The sequence below is a fragment of the Manis pentadactyla genome, chromosome 2 (assembly GCF_030020395.1).
Source record: "Manis pentadactyla isolate mManPen7 chromosome 2, mManPen7.hap1, whole genome shotgun sequence".
NCBI lineage: Eukaryota > Metazoa > Chordata > Mammalia > Pholidota > Manidae > Manis > Manis pentadactyla.
This window is the reverse complement of record NC_080020.1, coordinates 111,804,191-111,828,197: the sequence shown is the minus strand read 5'-3', so window position 1 is coordinate 111,828,197 and position 24,007 is coordinate 111,804,191. Positions and strand designations below refer to the sequence as shown.

Genomic DNA, 24,007 nt, shown 5'->3' with positions numbered 1-24,007 from the left:
ACAATAAAATTCTGTATAGGGGAGTCAATGCTCAATGCACAATCATTACTCCACCCCAAGCCTAATTTTCGTCAGTCTCCAATCTTCTGAGGCATAACAAACAAGTTCTTACATGGAGAACAAATTCTTACATAATGAATAAGTTACATAGTGAACAGTACAAGGGCAGTCATCACAGAAACTTTCGGTTTTGCTCATGCATTATGAACTATAAACAGTTCAAATATGAATACTCATTTGAATCTCATACTTGATTTATATGTGGATACCACATTTCTCTCTTTATTATTATTATTATTGATAAAATGCTGAAGTGGTAGGTAGATACAAGATAAAGGTAGAAAACATAGTTTAGTGTTGAAAGAGAGCAAATGTAGATGATCAGGTGTGTGCCTGTAGACTATGTGTTAATCCAAGCTAGACAAGGGCAATAAAACATCCACGTATGCAGAAGATTTCTCTCAGAACAGGGGGGGTGAGGTTCTAAGCCTCACCTCTATTGATCCCCAATTTCTCACCTGATGACCCCCCTGCGACTGTGCCTGTCTTAGGTTGTTCCTCCCTTGAGGAATCTTACCCGTCTCTGGCTAACCAGTCATCTTCCGGGCCATACAGGGAAATGTGAAGTTGGTAAGTGAGAGAGAAGCCTTATTGTTTGAAATGGTTAACTTTTTATTTCCTTGCATATTTATGCCCTGTAGCTTCTATGCCCAGCATTTGTCTTGAGGTATCTTTACCAGTTGGAAGAATTATGATACTCGGTAAATTTGATATGAGGCACGAATTCTATTTAAGGGTTGTAATTAGGAAGGAAGAAGAAAAGCTATAGAAGTAGCAGGCGGAAGAAAACATGGGAAGATTGATTATTTCTTTGACATCTCTTCTTGTAGAGTAACTTCAGCATTTATAGGTTTTAAGCTACTACTTAAATTGCGCACACACATTAACATAATAGGAGTATAGTTACATAACTAAAGCATATCTGTAATTACCAGCCATCTCCAGTGAAACCAAGAAAACCAGTTAGGCACCTTAGGCATTTGTGAAAACTTATCTATGATATGGTGGATATTGTCCAACTGAACTTGAACAGTCTGAGAGAAATCAGACAAATTAAAACAACCCATTCCTGGGGAATGTTCACATCCCTTATGTTCTTTTAACAGTAAATAGTCTGTAGTTGTAAGATTTTGGAGCGCTACAATTTGCACTTCTCCTAATTCTTGGTTGAGTTCCAACAGTATAGATCCAGTCAAATTTGTTGTTTTACTGTATGCACAGGCCAGCTTAGATATCTCCTTCTTCATTCCCATGGCAAGTCCAGGAGCTGGTGGGATGAGTGCATCTACAGCTGTAGCAGTGCGTGGATCTTTGTTGGGGTTTTTTGATGATCATCTTCTGGCATGAGTCTTCCAGAGAGTGCTGATGTTGGAAGTTCTTTTTCATATCGTATCTTAGTTCATTTTCAGGGTAGCCCAATTAGGCTTTGATCTTCTGTATAAACACAAACAGACCCTTTGCCTACACTTTTATGTGCCCTTTATACCCTTGTGTAGAACTCATTGGAGGTTACCACACAGGAACTGCCCTGTTTTTCTGTTTTGTTTTGTTTTGTTTTGTTTTTGGTATCACTAATCTACACTTACATGACGAATATTATGTTTACTAGGCTCTCCCATATACCAGGTCTCCCCTATAAACCCCTTTACAGTCACTGTCCATCAGCATAGCAAAATGTAGAATCACTACTTGCCTTCTCTGTGTTGTACAGCCCTCCCTTTTCTCCTACCCCCCCAGCATGTTAATCTTAATACCCCCCTGCTTCTCCCCACCCCTTATCCCTCCCTACCCACCCATCCTCCCCAGTCCCTTTCCCTTTGGTACCTGTTAGTCCATTCTTGAGTTCTGTGATTCTGCTGCTGTTTTGTTCCTTCAGTTTTTCCTTTGTTCTTATATTCCACAGATAGGTGAAATCATTTGATATTTCTCTTTCTCTGCTTGGCCTGTTTCACTGAGCATAATGCCCTCCAGCTCCATCCATGTTGCTGCAAATGGTTGGATTTGCCCTTTTCTTATGGCTGAGTAGTATTCCATTGTGTATAAATACCACATCTTCTTTATCCATTCATCTATCGATGGACGTTGAGGTTGCTTCCAATTCTTGGCTATTGTAAATAGTACTGCGATAAACATAGGGGTGCACTGATCTTTCTCATACTTGATTGCTGCATTCTTAGGGTAAATTCCTAGGAGTGCAATTCCTGGGTCAAATGGTAAGTCTGTTTTGAGCATTTTGATGTACCTCCATACTGCTTTCCACAATCGTTGAACTAACTTACATTCCCACCAGCAGTGTAGGAGGGTTCCCCTTTCTCCACAGCCTCGCCAACATTTGTTGTTGTTTGTCTTTTGGATGGCAGCCATCCTTACTGGTGTGAGGTGGTACGTCATTGTAGTTTTAATTTGCATTTCTCTGATAATTAGCGATGTGGACCATCTTTTCATGTGTCTGTTGGCCATCTGTATTTCTGTTTTGGAGAACTGTCTGTTCAGTTCCTCTGCCCATTTTTTAATTGGGTTATTTGTTTTTTGTTTGTTGAGGCGTGTGAGCTCTTTATATATTCTGGACGTCAAGCCTTTATCGGATGTGTCATTTTCAAATATATTCTCCCATACTGTAGGGATCATTGTTCTATTGATGGTGTCTTTTGCTGTACAGAAGCTTTTCAGCTTAATGTAGTCCCACTTACTCATTTTTGCTGTTGTTTTCCTTGCCCGGGGAGATATGTTCAAGAAGAGGTCACTCATGTTTATGTCTAAGAGGTTTTTGCCTATGTTTTCTTCCAAGAGTTTAATGGTTTCATGATTTACATTCAGGTCCTTGATCCATTTTAAGTTTACTTTTGTATATGGGGTTAGACAATGGTCCAGTTTCATTCTCCTACATGTAGCTGTCCAGTTTTGCCAGCACCATCTGTTGAAGAGACTGTCATTTCGCCATTGTATGTCCATGGCTCCTTTATCAAATATTAATTGACCATATATGTCTGGGTTAATGTCTGGATTCTCTAGTCTGTTCCATTGGTCTGTGGCTCTACTCTTTTGCCAGTACCAAATTGTCTTGATTACTATGGCTTTATAGTAGAGCTTGAAGTTGGGGAGTGAGATCCCCCCTACTTTATTCTTCTTTCTCAGGATTGCTTTGGCTATTCGGGGTCTTTGGTGTTTCCATATGAATTTTTGAATTATTTGTTCCAGTTCATTGAAGAATGTTGCTGGTAGTTTCATAGGGATTGCATCAAATCTGTATATTGCTCTGGGTAGGATGGCCATTTTGACGATATTAATTCTTCCTAGCCACGAGCCTGGGATGAGTTTCCATCTGTTAGTGTCCCCTTTAATTTCTCTTAAGAGTGACTTGTAGTTTTCAGAGTATAAGTCTTTCACTTCTTTGGTTAAGTTTATTCCTAGGTATTTTATTTTTTTTGATGCAATTGTGAATGGAGTTGTTTTCCTGATTTCTCTCGCTGTTGGTTCATTGTTAGTATATAGGAAAGCCACAGATTTCTGTGTGTTGATTTTGTATCCTGCAACTTTGCTGTATTCCGATATCAGTTCTAGTAGTTTTGGGGTGGAGTCTTTAGGGTTTTTTATGTACAGTATCATGTCATCTACAAATAGTGACAGTTTAACTTCTTCTTTACCAGTCTGGATTCCTTGTATTTCTTTGTTTTGTCTGATTGCCGTGGGTAGGACCTCCAGTACTATGTTAAATAGCAGTGGAGAGAGTGGGCATCCCTGTCTAGTTCCCGATCTCAGAGGAAATGCTTTCAGCTTCTTGCTGTTCAATATTATGTTGACTGTGGGTTTATCTTAGATGGCCTTTATTATGTTGAGGTACTTGCCCTCTATTCCCATTTTGCTGAGAGTTTTTATCATGAATGGATGGTGAACTTTGTCAAATGCGTTTTCAGCATCTATGGAGATGATCATGTGGTTTTTGTCCTTCTTTTTGTTGATGTGGTGGATGATGTTGATGGACTTTTCGAATGTTGTACCATCCTTGCATCCCTGGGATGAATCCCACTTGGTCATGGTGTATGATCCTTTTGATGTATTTTTTTAATTCAGGTTGCTAATATTTTGTTGAGTATTTTTGCATCTACGTTCATCAGGGATATTGGTCTGTAGTTTTCTTTTTTGGTGGGGTCTTTGCCTGGTTTTGGTATTAGGGTGATGTTAACTTCATAGAATGAGTTTGGGAGTATCCCCTCCTCCTCTATTTTTTGGAAAACTCTAAGGAGAATGGGTGTTATGTCTTCCCTGTATGTCTGATAAAATTCCGAGGTAAATCCATCTGGCCCGGGGGTTTTGTTCTTTGGTAGTTTTTTGATTACCGCTTCAATTTCGTTGCTGGTAATTGGTCTGTTTAGATTTTCTGTTTCTTTCTGGGTCAATCTTGGAAGGTTGTATTTTTCTAGGAAGTTGTCCATTTCTCCTAGGTTTCCCAGCTTGTTAGCATATAGGTTTTCCTAGTATTCTCTAATAATTCTTTGTATTTCTATGGGGTCCGTCGTGATTTTTCCATTCTCGTTTCTGATACTGTTGATTTGTGTTGACTCTCTTTTCTTCTTAATAAGTCTGGCTAGAGGCTTATCTATTTTGTTTATTTTCTCGAAGAACCATCTCTTGGTTTCATTGATTTTTGCTATTGTTTTATTCTTCTCAATTTTATTTATTTCTTCTCTGATCTTTATTATGTCCCTCCTTCTGCTGACCTTAGGCCTCATGTGTTCTTCTTTTTCCAATTTCGATAATTGTGACATTAGACCATTCATTTGGGATTGCTCTTCCTTTTTTAATTAGGCTTGGTTTGCTATATACTTTCCTCTTAAGACTGCTTTTGCTGTGTCCCACAGAAGTTGGGGCTTAGTGTTGTTGTTGTCATTTGTTTCCATATATTGCTGCATCTCCATTTTGATTTGGTCATTGATCCATTGATTGTTCAGGAGCGTGTTGTTAAGCCTCCATGTGTTTGTGAGCCTCTTTGCTTTCTTTGTACAGTTTATTTCTAGTTTTATGCCTTTGTGGTCTGAAAAGTTGGTTGGTAGGATTTCAATCTTTTGGAATTTTCTGAGGCTCTTTTTGTGGCCTAGTATGTGGTCTATTCTGTAGAATGTTCCATGTGCACTTGAGAAGAATATATATCCTGTTGCTTTTGGATGTAGAGTTCTATTGATGTCTATTAGGTCCATCTCCTCTACTGTGTTGTTCAGTGCTTCCGTGTCCTTACTTATTTTCTGCCCAGTGGATCTATCCTTAGGGGTGAGTGGTGTGTTGAAGTCTCCTAGAATGAATGCATTGCAGTCTATGTCCCCCTTTAGTTCTGTTAGTATTTGTTTCACATATGCTGGTGCTCCTGTGTTGGGTGCATATATATTTAGAATGGTTATATCTTCTTGTTTGACTGAGCCCTTTATCATTATGTAGTGTCCTTCTTTATCTCTTGTTACTTTCTTTGTTTTGAAGTCTATTTTTTCTGATATTAGTACTGCAACCCCTGCTTTCTTCTCACTGTTGTTTGCTTGAAATATGTTTTTCCGTCCCTTGACTTTTAGTCTGTAGATGTCTTTGGGTTTGAGGTGAGTTTCTTGTAAGCAGTATATAGATGGGTCTTGCTTTTTTATCCATTCTGTTACTCTGTGTCTTTCGATTGGTGCATTCAACCCATTAACATTTAGGGTGACTATTGAAAGATATGTACTTATTGCCATTGCAGGCTTTAAATTCTTGGTTACCGAAGGTTCAAGGTTAGCCTCTTTAGTACCTTACTGCCTAACTTTGCTCGCTTATTGAGCTGTTATATACACTGTCTGGAGATTCTTTTCTTCTCTCCCTTCTTGTTCCTCCTCCTCGCTTCTTCATATGTTGGGTGTTTTGTGCTGTGCTCTTTCTAGGAGTGCTCCCATCTAGAGCAGTCCCTGTAAGATGTTCTGTAGAGGTGGTTTGTGGAAATCAAATTCCCTCAGCTTTTGTTTTTCTGGGAATTGTTTAATCCCACCGTCATATTTGAATGATAGTCGTGCTGGATACAGTATCCTTGGTTCAAGGTCCTTCTGTTTCATTATATTAAATATATCATGCCATTCTCTTCTGGCCTGTAGGGTTTCTGTTGGGAAATCTGATGTTAGCCTGATGGGTTTCCCTTTATAGGTGACCTTTTTCTCTCTAGCGGCCTTTAGCACTCTTTCCTTGTCCTTGATCTGTGCCATTTTAATTATTATGTGTCTTGGTGTTGTCCTTCTTGGATCCTTTCTGTTGGGGGTTCTGTGTATTTCCGTGGTCTGTTCAATTATTTCCTCCCCCAGTTTGGGGAAGTTTTCAGCAATTATTTCTTCTAAGATACTTTCCATGTCTTTTCCTCTCCCTTCTTCTTCTGGGACCCGTATAATACGTATATTGTTCCTTTTGGATTGGTCACACAGTTCTCTTAATATTGTTTCATTCCTGGAGATCCTTTTGTCTCTCTCTATGTCAGCTTCTATGTGTTCCTGTTCTCTGATTTCAATTCCATCAATGGCCTCTTGCATCCTATCCATTCTGCTTATAAACCCTTGCAGAGTTTGTTTCATTTCTGCGATCTCCTTTCTGGCATCTGTGATCTCCCTCCGGACTTCATCCCATTTCTCTTGCGTATTTCTCTGCATCTCTGTCAGCATGTTTATGATTCTTATTTTGAATTCTTTTTCAGGAAGACTGGTTAGGTCTGTCTCCTTCTCTGGTGTTGTCTCTGTGATCTTTGTCTGCCTGTAGCTTTGGCTTTTCATGGTGATGGGAATAGTTTGCAGAGCTGGGACGAGTGACGGCTGGAAGGACTTCCTTTCTTGTTGGTTTGTGGCCCTCCTCTCCTGGGAGAACAGCGACCTCTAGTGGCTTGTGCTGCACAGTTGCGCGCTGACAGGTTTCTGTTTCCTGCCCGGCTGCTATGGAGTTAATCTCCGCTGTTGCTGTGGGCGTGGCCTGGCTCGGGCAGCTACTCCGAAGTGGTGGAGTCGCGTTGAAGCAGGAGCGGCTGGGAGGCTATTTATCTCCGTAAGGGGCCTCCCTGCTCCCTGCAGCCCAGGGGTTAGGGTGCCCAGAGATCCCCGGATTCCCTACCTCTGGATTAAGTGTCCCACCCTGCCCCTTTAAGACTTCCAAAAAGCACCTGCCAAAACAAAACAACGACCACAAAAAAAAAAGAAAAAAAAAATTAAAAAAAAAAAAAAGTGGCCGCTCATTTTTCTTTATTCTCCAGCACCTGCCTCAGGCCTCTGCTCACCGGTCTTGCTGCCCTGTTTCCCTAGTATTGGGGTCCCTATCCCTTTAAGAGTTCCAAAAAGCGCTCGCCAAAACAAAACAGCAAAAAAAAAAAAAATAGTCGCGCGCTTTTCTTATGTCCTCCGTCGCCCGTCCTCCAGTGCCTGCTCACTGTTCTTGCTGCCCTGTTTTCCTAGTATCGAGGGCCCTGCACTCTGGGCCAGATGGCGGGTCTGGGTGCTCGGCAGTCCTGGGCTCCGTCTCCCTCCCGCTCTGCCTATTCTTCTCCCGCCGGGAGCTGGGGGCACGGGCGCTCGGGTCCCGCCGGGCCGGGGCTTGTATCTTACCCCCTTCCCGAGGCGCTGGGTTCTCTCAGGTGCAGATGTGGTCTGGATATTGTCCTGTGTCCTCTGGTCTTTATTCTAGGAAGGGTTGTCTTTTTTATATTTTCATAGATATATGTTGTTTTGGGAGGAGATTTCCGCTGCTCTACTCACGCCGCCATCTTCCTTAATCCCCTTCCCTCTCTCTTCTTCAGGTTTTTTGTATTCCTGTTCTCTGATTTCTATTCCATTCACTGTTTCTTGTACCTCACCTAATCTAATTTTAAATTCCTCCATTGCTTGTTTCATTTCATTTATCTCCCTCCTGAATTCATCCCTTCGCTCTTGAATATTTTTCTTTTGCTCCATTAGTATGCTTATGACTTTTATTTTGAATTCTTTTCCAGGAAGACTGGTGATTTCAGTCTCACCAAGCCCTCTTTCTGGTGTATGAAGAATTTTGTATTGAACAAGTTTATTCTCTCATTTCATCATCCTGGAGTGATGGGAGTGGTTGCCAGCGGGTGTCAGCTGAGAGAACAAAGTCCCTTCCTGCTTGCCAGTTGCCGTGTATGTCTCCACTGTCTGTGCCAGTTAACAGTGTGCAGGCAGTGGTCTCTGGGTTAATACTGTAAACTGCCATCAGTGGGGTGGCCCTTGAAATGGCCTAGGACGATAGTGATGGTCACAGGTGAGCAGTGCAGGTTCCTCTGCGATAACAAAGCCTCTCTTTTGCTCTGTGTCAACGTTGGTCCCCGCTGTTTTCACCAGTCAACCGCGCACAGGGAGCAGCGTCTTGGTCTGGTCTCATTAGCCGTGCGTAGGGAGCAGCCTCTGCATTCATCTGTGGTTGTTGTAGGCTGGGGTGCTCTTCTGCTGGTCTGTAGCTGTGGCGGGACAGCTGGTTTGAGTGTTGGTGTCGGCTGGAGGAAGGAGCAGCAGGCTGCTTATTGTGGTGAGGGGCCTTGGGGCTGTGTTGCCAACCAGGGGGTAGGGCACCTGATGGTCCTGAAAGTTGGCAGCTTGCTGGGCTGAATTTGCCAGGACAGTCTTGTCCATCTATTCCTCCTAAACCCTTGCCCCTTTAGAAGCCCTTTCCCTGTTGAGAGATCCCTTAAAGCTCCTCCTTTTCTTTCATCCTAGGGCAGCCAGTTGTGGGAATCTGTTTGCAGTCTTAGTCTCAGACTTTGTTTTTCAGTGCCTCTAATCTCCAGAGTACCATGCAATGTGGGTCTGTGCTCCTGGGGTAGATTTCTACAGGTGGGTATTTAGCAGTCCTGTGCTTCCACTCTGTCCCAGCTCTGATTCTTTTCCTCCCACTGGTGAGCTGGGGTTGGGGGAGTGCTCGGGTCCCGCCGGTTGCAGCTTTTTACCTTACTGTTTTCCTTGAGATGTTGACTTCTCCCAGATGTAGACTGGCTGGTGTACTGTTATTTCTGGTCCCTCTTTTAGGAATAGCTGTATTAACTGTATTTTCAAAATATATGTGGTTTTGGGAGATTTCCACCACACTACTCATGCCGCCATCTTTTTTCTCCATGTCTCACCTCCCCATGTTTTAAAAGGAAAAATAAACACACTGTGACAGGTACAAACCACAAAAGTATATTTTTTTCTCACAGGTTTTATGCTAATTTGCTTTTAAAAACAAACTCATTATTAGGCAATCTTTTTATCTTTATATCAGTAGGAATGACTATATTTTAAGTATCTACACGTATCAGGCACTGCTAGTTCCTGAAGATACAAATCAAATAAGAGATATTAGCTGTCCTCAGGGATCTTATAGACTAGTGGAGAGATGGCAAGTAAACAGTCTGCTTCTGTTCTTTAGCAGGAAATGCCCAAGAGAACTTAAAATAGGTGGTTGTAGTGGTGGCTTTTGACATATGGAATGTATCATGAAGCATTAATAATGTGTCCATTCCATATTTTGTCAGATGAAGAGGGTATATATTTGCCAGAGTTAGGATTGTAAAATGAATCCAAGAGAACCTGTAGAGATTGGCTTCTGAGATGTCTCTAATTTTCACTATCCCATTGACAGTTGTGAAGCATATGCATTCTTTTGCATGTATGTAAATCTGTATTTAATCAGATATGATACCCATTCTGCAGTTCAGGTTTTTTAAAGAGCTGTAGCAGAGGATAAGGATAAAGATACACTAAGAATCAGGAATATTTAATGAAATTAATTTTATTATGCCTCAGTCATCTTTAGTTTTCTGAAATAAATCCTCACCTAATTTGACTGATACGTTGACATCTTTTTTTAATTGAAGTTTCATTGATGTAGTCTTATATTGGTTTCAAGTATATAACATAGTGGTTCAACTGTTACCCATATTATTAAATCCTCACCCCAACTACTCTGGTTATTATCTGTCAACAGAGGAAGATGTTATAGAATCATTGGCTATATTCTCTATGCTGTACTACAATCCCTATGACCAACTTATATTATGATTGAGAATTTTTGTGCCCCTTTATCTCCCCTCAGCTGCTCCATCCACCCACCCTAAGCCCTTCCCCATGGTAACCACCAGTCACTTCTCAGTGTACCTTGACCATCTTTTGTAGTTAAAATTAGTAGAGTCTGTGCATCTTTAGCTATACAGAAAAAGACTGCCTAGGCAGTAACTCAATTTTTATTAAAAAATGGATATGAATTCTTCACAATACAGGTTGGTCATGGGGACAGTAGTACAGCATGGAGAATATAGTCAATGATTTTGTAACATTTCACTACATGAAGGTATAATAGAGGGGGTGAGGATTTAATAATATGGGTAGCTGTTGAACCACTGTGTTATATATTTGAAACCAACCTGAGGTTGTATATCAATGATACCCTAATAAAAAATGGATATGAATCTTAAACATAACTCAAAGTACTATAGTATGTAATGCATGTTGAACTAATTCTGCACTATAAATTTAAGATTCTGAAATTTGGTGAAACTTTTTATTTCAAGGCATTTTATGCTGGCTCTTAAATTTTAAAATGTGTGTTTTCAGGAAAAGTTATTTGTTGCCATAGGCTCATAATAATATCATATATAATGGATTATAATTACAAAATGCTTTGTCACGTCAACTCATTTGATCATCACAGCAACTCTGTGAAGCTAACAGGACATGTATTATGTACTACAGAGGAGGTATTATGTTGAAATGATCATGTGCACAGACTTTGGGGCCAGACTTCTGAGTTTTAAATTCCCTCCCAGTTACTACCAGTTATAAAAACTTAGACAAATCACTTAACCTCCTTTTGCCTCAGTTTGCTCACCTTTAAAATGAAGTGATAATCGTACCTACCAGAGTTGTCGTGAGGATTAAATTACTTAATAGATAGTGCTTTGAGCAGTGCCTTGCCCATATTATGCTTGCACATGCCAGCTGTTACTACTGTTTATATCCAATAGACAGTTAAGGAAAGAGAGGCTTTAAGAAGGGATTTTTTATTCTTACCACTAACACATTACAGAATCCAAATTTTTGTCCCTTTCTTGCCTTGTCTCTTTAATACAATATGAGTTCTTTTTGAGTAGCTGTTGAATGAATGGTTGGTATGAATTTGGGAGAAAAAGAACCCATGTTGACTGTCAGTTTTAGAAATTTGAATTATAGAGTAAGACTTCTGTTAAGTAAAATTGACTTCCAAGATTTTCCAGTAAAAAACTTGCTTACGTAATGTAAATTATCTTAAGATGTAAAATGTAACTCAGGCAAAGCTGTAATAGACTCGTGGACATATACTGCAGTAAAGTGACAATCTCAGAAAATTTGATTCTCACTTTTTAATGTACATACAGATCTCCTGGGATCTTGTTAAAAAGCAGATACTGCTTTAGCAGGTCTGAGGAGAGACCTGAGTTTCTGAATTTTTAACGAGTTCGTGGGTGACATCCCTAGTGCTGCTCTGTGCTGCCGCACATTGAGTAGCAAGACATTATAGTGTATTTCAGCTTCTCTGAAAACTGTGGAGATAACAGGCTGAGGCTTGTATTCATCTTTACTCCACTTATAAAAAGGTGCTTTGTTTCCCAAATGAATCATTCTAACAAATATTTATTTTCTGTAGACAAGAGGCTAAGACTTTGAGGGGATAATTAGTTTATGTTGTGAAGGTGTGAGATGGTGTATACATCACCGCCACTGATGTGGTGGAGGTGGGCCTGTTTTATGAATAGGATAAATGGTAAAACTCAGGGACCCAGTCTGAGCTGGTGAAATTCTCCTCTTCCTTTATAGTTGTAGAATCCTCTCCTTAGGGTGGGAGTAAAGGAATGGGGGTGTGTTTCTTTCAGAGGGGTCCTAGAAGGCCAGATTGCTCTTTCTTAATTTTGTTAATCTCTCCCCACCCAGTCCCGGCAAGCTCAGCTCCTCTGTTCTTCCATTTCTGCCTGGAATGGTTAGTGCTGTGGGTTAGGGTGAGTTCTTAATATGTACATTAATAAGTAATAAGTGAAAAACAAATAGTACTGCAAATGACAAGAGTATGGCTAGGTTCTGTAGAGAATACTATTTTATAAGGAAGACATCAGCTTTGTAATTGTACATGAAACTTTCTGCATTTTAATGGTATTTTATTTTCTAGCTTTAGTGAGTTATAATAGACAATTAAAAATTGTATATAATTAAGGGACACAGTGAAGTTATTAACACATCCATCACCTCACATGGTTACCTTTTTTTTCTTTTTGGTGTGGTGAGAATACTTAAGATATACTCTTTTAGCTAATTCCAGGTATACAGTACAGTATTATTAACTGTGGTCACTATGCTATACATTAGATCCCTAGAAACTATTCATCTTATAACTGAAAGTTTGTACCCTTTGACCAGAAACTTTAAAAAAAACACTGATTTTTTAAAACTTAACTTGGAACAATAAACTACAATAGTTTAGTCAAATATTTAAAAATATTTCTAAAACCAGGATGTGTGAATGCTGTGAAAAGTTATTGTTTGCTATTAAAATGACCTAGGAAGAGTAATAAGATCATGGTAGTGAGCAATGTAGACAGAAGTGAAGATGGAAGTCAGGGAAGGGATTTTCAGTGACATAGGGTAGTGTTCATAGTTCCAGGTGTGAAAAAGTTTAAGGTAAACTGTGTCATCATAGAATATCAGGAATTACCTAGTCAGATTTGATCACTTTCGTAAGTGAAAAAACTAAGGTTCTATATAGTTAAATGATTTAGGCAAGGTTACAAGTGGAGTTAATCACAGAGTCCTGTTGAGATTTCAAGTTTTTGAACTCACCAAATATTCATAAAATTTTAGAGTGTCAGGGCATATGTTCATGGTTGCTTTTGGAAAGAAGTTTGTCATTTGGTATTAAGTCCTGTTGGCTTATTACCTGCCATTGTTGTATGATAAATAAGCATAGAAAATTGTCAGCTTTGTGTTTATTGATAATTTCATGGAGTTAAAAAATACAGTTTCTGATAAAAATATAAGAACAAGCTATCCTTTTTGAGTTTCTCAAACCTCACTCAAGTATAAAAAATTATTTAACAATGTACTGCTTACTGAGAAATAGTCTCCAAGATTGAAGATTGCAGTAGGGCATAAACTGTTCAAAGGCAGTTTAGAAACAGTTTGGCAATACTTCTAATTGAAGGATTGGAACTAGCTGTAAGAATTAGATAGGAAATTATTTTTCCTTTCTGCAGTATTTTAGACATGTAACTTTACATGTAACTTGGAGGAAGATTTTAAACAGTTGATAAATGATTTATTTTGAAGCTTACCTAAAGTTTGGTAGAACACTGATAAGTATTCAGGCCCTAATTAATATTATACATCTTTTTATCTTTTTGTTTTGCTCATGTGGTTTGTATCTATGAAAAGTTTTTTTTAGTTTTGATAAAATACACATAACAAAATATACAATCTTAGCTATTTTTAAATGTATAGTTCAGTAGTGTTACATCATTGTGTACTCAGTCTCCAGAACTTTTTCATCATACAAAACAGAAATAACTATACCCATTAAAGAACTTTATATTTTCCCTCTCCTGCAACCCCAGCAACCACTATTCTACTTTCTGTCTCTATGAATTTGACTACCCTTTACCTCATATAAGTGGAATAATATAGTATTTATGTTTTTGTGAGTGGCTTATTTTATTTATTATAATGTCCCCCAGGTTCATCCGTTGTTGGAGCATCTGTCAGAATCAGAATTTCTTTCCTTTTTAAGACTGAATAATATTCCATTGCATATATGTCCCATATTTTGTTTATTCATTCATCCATTGATGGGCACTTGAGTTTCTTCCACCTTTTGAGTCTTGTGAATAATGCTGCTATTGAATGGGTGTTCAAACATCTCTTTGAGACCCTGCTTTCAATTCTTTTGAATATATAATCAGAAGTGAAGTTGAATCATAATTTTTTAAGGAATTACCATACTGTTTTCCATAGTACCTGCACCATAGCCCTCAAGTGATACATAAGGGTTCCAATTTTTGTATATCCTCACCAACACTTTTCTTGCTGCTGCTTCTTTTTTAATAGTCATCCTAGTGGTGTGAATTTGTATCTCATTATGGTATTGATTTACATTTCCCTAATGATTAATGATGTTGAATAATATTTCATATGCTTGTTGGTCATTTGTGAATATCTTCTTTGGAGAAATATCCTTCAATCCTTTTGCCAGTTTTCGAATCAGGCTAGGTTATTTGGTTGCTGTTGACTTTTATTTTTTAATATTCTGGGTATTAGCCCCTTATCAGGTACATGATTTGCAGATATTTCTCCATTCTATGGGTTGCCTTTTTGCTGTGTTGATTGTGTCTTTTAATGCACTTGGTGGTTTTTTGAAAATGCAAATCTTATCAAATTACATGGCTCAGAGCTTAAATTTCAGATTCATGGCATTGTAAACAACCTGGCTCCTACCTAACTCTTTGGGTTAAAATTTTTTTGATACATACATACACACAACATACACCTTCCCCTTTTTTCTGCCCAGCAATTTAAACTCTAGCTAGGCAGAAATATTTGCAGTTTAGAAAGTGTCAGAATTCATCTTATTCTCTCCTTGATGCCCTCTAGATTCACATAGGGAACCTCTATTATTTATGCTTTATGGGACTGAGAGTTCCTTGTGAGCAGAGTCTTTGTTATTGGTCTTTTTATCTTTAACTGTAGTTCCTGGTATGTGGTATGTAATTAAATACTCAGTAAATGTTTACATGAGCATGTGACTAGTGAGTGAATGGATAAATGAATTAATGTTAAGTCATAGGATTATTATCGAATCTCCACAGTTACACTGAACTGGACTCTAATTTTGATTGCCTGTTGTGTTGCACTGGGAGCTATTTCCCAAATGGTTTCTGGGAGAAAGTAGCAATCATTTTCAAGCTCCTGGTTGGCAATCCCCATTCTCTCCCACCAACTCCTAGGCAGTCTGTGGCAGACCTTTGTTACTGGGTAGACTTTTTATTATGGCTTTTTGTACCATGTATGTACCACTTTTTGAATGTATGACAACTTAACCCCAAAAAGATTACTTCTTATTTGCAAATCTTTTGAAAACACGGTGTGGATGAACATGAGATGGAATTGCTAATGTTATTCCAGATATGTTTGCTATAATTGCTTTTGGAGCTACACCAAAGAGCCTGGGAAATAATCCTTTGGGTAGCATTTAAAACCAAACCAAACAAAAGCTGGTATCTTTTCCCCTCTTTCACTAAGACTGTAGACTTTGTTATGAATTCTGGTAATAAATGACTTCATTGAAGTCTTGTAAATTATGATGTCCCCTGGCAGGAAAATCTTGAAAATATTTTACATTTAGAGCAAATTTCTCACTAAGCCATATTTCAAAAAGTCATTAGTAGAAGTTTTGGAAAAAGAACAATCACCATCAAGTGATATGCTACCAAAAGATGAATTGCTGCTATTTTGGATGATTTAGTTGTGCCAATTATACAGTCCTTTTAAGAGTTATGTCCTACATGATTTCCAGTAAAACTTTGATTTTAAATATAAACAACATTTAAACATTTAATTCATTCCTAATGTAAATACCAAGTTCTGTGTTTTTGTAAGTTTTTCTTTAAATGTCAGACATTGTCTATATATAGGCACATTCTGCATTGAATTCAATGAATACTTTTTATCTCTCCTTGTGGTGACAGTGTTTCTGTTTCCTGAGTCAGGAAAAAGTAATTAGTTATGAAATGAGACACAGACTATATTAGACTCTTCTCTAAGTGAAACATTTGAACTATTCCTCTGTTTCTTGAAAGAGTACTTAGCACTCATACATGAGTTTTTATTGCTTATAAATATTGTCAAGTGCAAAGGGAGCAGTGGCTTCCCTTAATATACGGATAGTCCAGAATTCATTTGTTCAACTTTTAAATTATTTTGAAATTTGTGTTGGAATACTGATGTTTATGAAATAGGTTATGTGGAGCACTTTCCAAAACATAGTGAACCATACTGAAGCATCTTTGTCTTGAAAAAAACTGCAAACTGTCCAGCAGTTCCTTAGGTTACTGTGAGGTGAGTGTTCCTGTTCAGTGCCTTCTTGGTTTCTAACCTCCTTCTTCACTGATCTGTGGTGGTATAGGACTACAGTAACCTCTCAGATGCAGTCTAAAACAGAACTACCTTTATTTCTCCATACTTGCAATTAAATCTGCTTTTAGTCTGGGATATAATTATTTGGTTTTCAAAGGTTTCCACTTTTTGAAAATCTTCAGATATTCCTGACTCTCACTTACCAGGCTGACCTGATGGATAGCATTTACTCTTTATGAACATAAATATAAATGCTTGAAGGTAATTTAAAAAATTGATCTTATGTGGTATACAAAGTATACATTGGGCCATTAATTCCAAAAAATTTTGTGTGTGTTTGCCATACACTAGCTGTTTTGTTGATTGGAGATCCAGAGATGAGAAGTGTCTGTTTTGCAGTTTGGTTAGGGGGAGTGGTGGGGAGGGAGTTGGGTCAAAAATTACAATGCATTGGGCAAGTTCTTTTATAGAGGTAAGAAGAGATTGTCATGGGAGTGCATAGAAGGGTCATTGAACTCAGCGTTTGAAGTGTAGAGAAATGCTTTTAGGAGCAGGTTATATCTGAAATGAATCTTGAAGGATAAGTAGGAATTAGCCAGATAAGAGGAACAGAAGCCTGGAAATAGACCTAAGATGGTATGACCAGAAAGATTGGAGGTAAGTCTTAAAGTAAATGGTGGCTGTCATTTATTGAGCACCTACTTTGTGCCATAATTTGTATTAGGAGGTTTAACCACTTACCTCAAAGTAACCTAAAGGGCAGGTGCTATTATCCTGTTTGCACATAAGGAAACTGAGAATCATAAATCTCTTGAGATTATGACAGGGTTAATGAGTGATGAGTGACAGAGCTTGATTTAAAAACCTTAGCTTTTCTGGCTTTTTGTCTAGGCCTTTTCCTCCCAGAAAAGAACAGTTTCAAGATGGAGGAAATAGTTCAAAAGTTACTGCGCTGTTGGAAGGCCAGGTGTACAGGTTAAGTGCAGAAAAGTATCCAGGGGTGTTTGTAGGGACTTTGTTTATTCATTCAAGAAATAATTACTGAGAGTCTCTTAAGTGCCGTGACAGGTGCCTAAGTGGTAGAGGTAGAGGATGAAAGAAAGTAGAGATACTTGGTGAAAACTGTAGTGTGAAGAAGTTTGATTGCAAAGAAGATAGTGATACAGCATTAAATGTAGGGAAATCTGTGTTTTGTATGTGTGAGGTATGGGAGGTTCTTTTCATTTTTCATATGCTGAGGAGAAAGAGCCATAGCAAGGGAAAGGTTTATGATAAAATAAAACTGGTAATTGATTGGTTCATCAAGGATCCTAAAGAATGCAAGGAGATGGGGACCAGTCTGTTAGATTGCACACAATTAATTATGTAGATTGCAAATTGATCCTAACATGAATTTGTAATGGCCATAGAATTTCAGTGTGATTACCCTGCTCTTGGATAATGGAGACTTGACTAAACAATGAAACTTTTATTCAAATGATCCTTGGGACATCTTATGTCTGATTCACTATTCATCTTCTCTGTCCCTCAATTGTTATGTCCATACTACACCCTATCATTTGTTACACTGAATTAGAGCTATTGATCTCCGTATGTTAGACCATATGCTTCTTGGAAGGAGGATTAGTAGTGGCTATGTCTCATGCCATCTAGCATCTGGCATAATTTCACTTTTATAAATGTGTATTGAGTTGATGAATCAGTGAATAACTCAGGTCTTTATTGTACCATTTTTGAACAGTTTTTTTTAAAACAACTTTTAAGGGTTAAAAGGTACATATCTGCCCTGTGCAGATTTTGTTGTCTATTACAAGTTAAGCACATAGGTACTTTAAGGTGTGTCCAATTTCCAGTGAAAAGAGGAGTCTAAATATTTTGGATGCTGAGAGGACCTTATGATTTCATACAACCTAAAAATTTCTTGGTTTATCTTTTTAGAGATTTAAGATAAAATTATTATTTAGGATAAAATACATATCTCTATATATTAGATACATAATGGTACAGCATGGAGAATACAGTCAGTGATTCTGTAACATCTTCCTATGTTGACAGATAGTAACTGCACTAGGGGGGGTGAGGATTTAATAATATGGGTAACTGTTGAACCACTGTGTTGTATACTTGAAACCAATTAAAGATTGTATATCAATGATACTTCAATAAGAAAAGATAAAATTATTATTAGCTCAGAATGATCAATTGTAATCTATCTAGAAATGCAGAAATACAATACCCTCACACTTTTTATTTCCTGTTTTAAAAAAAATTTTGTATTAAAACCAGGGATGCAATTTAAAAAAATTATGTTTCCTGTGAATATGGTATGTAGTTCCTCCCAAATATATGTGTTACTCATTGATGTCATGAAATTTCTTTTTTTCAGAATCCTGTCCAAAAGATCCCTGACTCACATGAAATAACATTGAGGCATGGCACTAAAACAGTAAGTTTTAAAAATTTGATTCTTTCTCTCAATAACAGGGCTCTCATGGGAAAATGAATTAATAAGATACATTTGTATTAAGGATAATTACACAGTCTACTAATAACACTATAAAAAAGCTATAGACATGAAGGAAAATAGATTACTTTCATGTTTAGTCAAAACAGCCATTGCATTTCATTTAAAATAGGAACACATTGTCAGTGTTATTGTTGGCTTTAAAACCGCTATTTCTTTGATATAGGAACATTGCAAGTGAAAGAAAGGAATGGAACTCAAATACAGTTTTCTTTTTTATGCTGTGGGAAAATTTCTTATTACCCTAAGCTTTATTTCTATATCAGTAAAAGGCCTGAGTTCATTTTTAGATAAATGTTGAGATCTCAAGACATGAACATAAAATAGTCACTGCTTTGCTCTAAGATTATATTAGATTTATAGATTTCATTTTTATATTGTTATAATTTTTTGTTATTTAAAGATTAATAATATGAAATTTTTGAGATTTAGAATGAAGTTGTTTTATCTTGTTATTGTAAAACCATTAAAAAGTGTTAGTTGAATGAGTGAAACTGGCTTATGAATGAATGAATGAACGAAAGAATAAAAAAATTGTTATGCTTTCTCTTTTCAGTGGAGCTGACTTTTTCTAGATATCTGACATGTAAATAAATACGAAAATATATCCTACAATGAGGGGGAAAATAACAATCAGGAGATAGGGACCCAGAAATGACATCAATGATAGAATTAGTAAACAAGCAGTACTTAAGCTTTCCTATCATTTAGTTTGATAAACAGTGACATTCTTCTCACTGAATTTGCTTTTGAAAGTACTGTTTTCATTAAAGTAAGTTAAAATATAGTGAGTTTATTGTTATTTGAAGTGAAGTGAATAAGAAATATTTTGAAATGTCTTAGTTTTAATTTCAGCATGGTAAATATTGATACATGTAACTCACATAAACAAATGCTTTTTGTGGTCCTCAACAGATTTTAAGAGGGTAAAGTGTCTTCAAACCAAAATATCTGAGAAATGCTGCTTTAAGAAATCATTTCCATTTATATCTATTTTTTTAAGTATTTTAAGAATGTTTACCTAAGAAATTTTTTAAAGAACATTTAGTTTTTTAATGATTCTAAGAAATCATTTCCATCTATATCTACTCTTTTTATTAAACCATACTTTTGATATTTTTATTCTGAAAATGTGACAAAATTTTACAAATTTTCATATTTTAAAATAGATAAGGAAAGGAACTGTAGAATGTTAGTACTTATGAAGCTTTCCTATCATTTAGTCCAGAGGTTTTTACAATTGAGGGGATAATTCATGGGTTTTACACATTTTGTTTAAATAGTGCTATTGTTTTAAATCAAATTTTATCACTTAAAGAATAATTTGAAAAATATTCCAAGTTGTTTTATACACTAAAAATGAATCTAACTGTACTGTTAGGTTAACTAATTTTTTTTTGCATCCCTGCCTTTGCCCTGCATGTATTCAAACTCTTGTAAATATAATAGAGATTAGGAAAGTGACCCTTTTGTCCAGTGTTGTTTTCTTTTTTCACCTAGTTACTGTAAAAATATCTACATATTCACTGAAGTACAGGGAATACTAAAAGGAATTCCCATATTTAATCTCTGAGCCTTATTATGAATTATCTACATAAGGCCAGTCATGTTTCTCATATATTTTGCATTTATAGTACTCCCGCTTCCCTGCAAATCTACCCACTTTGTAGGTTTATTTAAGATCAAATTCCAAACTTCACATGATTTGATCTATAAATAATTCAGTATGAATTTCTAAGAGATGAAGAAATGAAGTTGGTGTGTCTTCCTCTCTCCTCCTCTCCGTTTCTCTCTCTCATAATCAGAACATCTTTATTACATAAAAAATTTTTTTCAAAAATTATTTAGTATCATCTAATATCCTGGTAGTGTTCAAATTTCTTCAGCTGTCCCAAATATATTTTTACAGTTAGGTTGTTTAAATCACTTTCCAAATGATGTTTAATTCACTCTTTTTTTAAAAGTATGATTGATATACAATTTTATGAAGGTTTCACATGAATAACACCATGGCTTCAACATTGACCCATAATATCAAGTCCACCCCTGAATTGCAGTCACTGTCTATCAGCGTAGTAAGAGGCTATAGAATCATTAATTGTCTTCTCTATGCTGTACTGCTTTCCCTGTGATCTACCTATATTGTGATTGCTAATTATAGTGCCCGTTAATCCCCTTCTCCCTCCCTCCCAACCCACCCTCCCCAACACTCTTGTAAATATAATAGAGATAACTCTGATAACTGCTAGTTCCTTCTTGGAGTCTGTGAGTCTGCTGCTGTTTTGTTTCTTAGTTTTGCTTTGTTGTTACACTCCACAAATAAGTGAAATCATTTGGTACTTGTCTTTCTCTGCCTGGCTTATTTCACTGAGAATAATACCCTCTAGCTCCATCCATGTTGCTGCAAATGGTTAGGATTTTTTTCATTTTAAAGGCTGAATAATATTCCATTGTGTATATGTATGACATCTTCTTTATCCATTCATCTATTTATGGACACTTAGGTTGCTTCCCTATCTTGCATCCTGCAACTTACTGTATCCTGAATTCAGATATTAGTTCTGGTAGTTTTTTGGTGAATTCCTTAGGATTTTTTTATGTAGAATATCATGTCATCTGTAAACAGACAGTTTAACTTCTTCCTTAGTAATCAGGATGCCTTTTATTTCTTTATGTTGTCTGATTGCCATGGTTAGGGCCTCCAGTACTATGTTGAATAAAAGTGGGGGGAGTGGGCATCCTTGTCTTGTTCCTGACCTTAGAGGAAAAGCTTTTAGCTTTTTGCTGTTAAGTATGATGTTGGTTGTGGATTTGTTGTATATGGCCTTTATTATGTTGAGATACTTGCCCTCTATACCCATTTTGTTGAGAGTTTTATCATGAATGAATGTTGAATTTTGTCGAATGCTTTTTCAGTATCTACGGAGATGATCATGTGGTTTTTGTCCTTCTTTTTGTTGATGGTGGTGTATCGTGTTGATGGATTTTCTTATAACTGTCCTTGCATCCCTGGAATAAATCCCACTTGATCGTGATGGACGATTATTTTGATGTATTTTTGAAGTTGATTTGGTAATATTTTTTTGAGGATTTTTGCATCTATGTTCATCAGGTATTTTGGTCTGTTATATTCTTTTTTTGTGGTGTCTTTGCCTCGTTTTGGTATTAGAGTGATGCTTGCCTCATAGAATGAATTGGAGGTATTCCCTCCTCTTCTACTTTTTGGAAAACTTTAAGGAGAATGGGTATTAGGTCTTCTCCAAATGTCTGATAAAATTCTGTGGTGAAGCCATCTGGCACAGGCTTTTTGTTCTTAGGTAGTTTTTTGATTTTCTAATTCAATTTCATTGCTGGTAATTGGTCTGTTCAGATTTTCTGTTTCTTCTTGGGTCTGTCTTGGAAGGTTGTATTTTCCTAGAAAGTTATCCATTTTTCTTCTCTGTTATCCATGTAGTTGGCATATAATTTTTCATAGTATTCTCTGATAGTTCTTTGTATTTCTGTGGTGTCCATAGTGATTTTTACTGTCTCATTTCTGATTCTGTCTTTGTGTGTAGACTCTTTTTTTCTTTATAAGTCTGGGTGGGGGTTTGTCTATTTGGTTTACATCCTTGAAGTTTCATTGATTCTTCCTATTGTTTTTTCTTCTCAATTTTATTTATTTCTGCCCTGATCTTTATTATGTCCCTCTTTCTGCTGACTTTGGGCCTCATTTGTTATTCTTTTTCTAGTTTCATTAATTGAGTTTAGACTGTTCTTTTGGGATTGTTCTTCTTTCCTGAGTTAAGCCTGTATTGCGGTATAATTCCCTGTTAGCATGGCCTGCACTGCTTCCCACAGATTTTGTGGTGTTGAGATATCGTATATATTGCTTGATCTCTGTTTTTATTTGGTCATTAACTCACTGATTATTTAGGAGCAGGTTGTTAAGTCTCCATGTGTTTGTGGACATTTTTGTTTTCTTTGCATAATTTATTTCTAGTTTCATAGAAATGTTGTGGCCTGAGAAGCTGGTTGGCACAGTTACAATCCTTGTGAATTTACTGATGCTCTTTTTGTGGCCTAGTATGTGATCGATCCTGGAAAATGTTCCATGTACAATTGGAAGAATGTGTATCCAGCTGCTTTTGGGTGGAGTGTTCTGTAGATGTCTGTTAGGTCCATCTGTTCTAATGCATTGTTTAGTGCCTCTGTCTCCTTATTTTCTGTCTGGTTGATCTGTCTTTTGGAGTGAGTGGTGTGTTGAAGTCTTCTAAAATGAATGCATTGCATTCTGTTTCCCCCTTTAATTCTGTTAGTATTTGTTCACATATTTAGGTCCTCCTATATTGGGTGCATAGATACTTATAATGGGTATGCCCTCTTGTTGAATTGACCCCTTTATTGTTATGTAATATCATTTTTTGTCTCTTGTTGCTTTGTTTGTTTTGAATTCTATTTTGTCTGATAAAGTACTGAGTCTCCTGCTTTTTTCTCCCTATTATTTGCATGAAATATCTTTTTCCATCCCTTCACTTTTAGTCTATGTATGTCTTTGGGTTTGAATTGAGTCTCTTGTAGGCAGCATATAGATGGGTCTTGTTTTTTTATCCAATCTGTAGCTCTGTCTTTTGATTGGTGCATTCAGTTCATTTACACTTAGTGTGATTATCAGTAGATATGTACTTATTGCCATTGCAGGCTTTAGATTTGTGGTTACCAAAGGTTCAACGGTAGCTTCCTTACTATATAGCAGTCTGTCTTATTTTGCTTATTACACAATTTCAAAAACAATGTAAAGGTACTTTTTTCTCCCCTTCTTGTTCTTCTTCCTTCTCTTCTCTTTACATATTAGCTATCATATTCTGTCCTCTTTGTGTATGCCTTGACTAATTTTGTGAGTAGTAGATTTAATTTTGCATTTGCTTAGTAACTAATTGGTCTACTTCCTTTACTGTAGTTTTGTTTTCTGTGGTGATAGCTGTTTAGCCTTAGGAGCACTTCTATTTGGATCAGTTCCTTTAACATACACTCCAGAGATGGCTTGTGGGTGGTGTATTCCCTCAACTTTTGCTCATCTGGAAATTAATTCCTCCTTCAAATTTAAATGATAATATTGTAGGGTAGAGTATTCTTCGTTGAAGGTCCTTCTGTTTCATTGCACTAAATATGTCATGCCACTCCATTCTGGCCTGTAAAGTTTCTGCTGAGAAGTCTGATGATAGCCTGATGGGTTTTCCTTTGTATGTGATCATCATTTTTCTCTCTCTGGCTGCTTTCAATACTCTGTCCTTGTCCTTGATCTTTGCCATTTCAATTATTATAT

The 24,007-nt window shown here is 37.0% G+C and overlaps 1 protein-coding gene across 2 annotated transcripts in view; it reads left to right on the top strand.

Annotated features, from left to right (window-relative positions):
* Nucleotides 1–24,007, top strand: part of WDR70 (WD repeat domain 70) — a 404,364-nt gene that overhangs the window by 53,702 nt on the left and 326,655 nt on the right. For both annotated transcript variants that reach the window (XM_036886101.2, XM_036886094.2), the window contains exon 6: nucleotides 18,565–18,624. In XM_036886101.2, coding sequence (XP_036741996.2) covers nucleotides 18,565–18,624 — 60 coding nt within the window. The remainder of the gene's footprint in view (nucleotides 1–18,564; nucleotides 18,625–24,007) is intronic.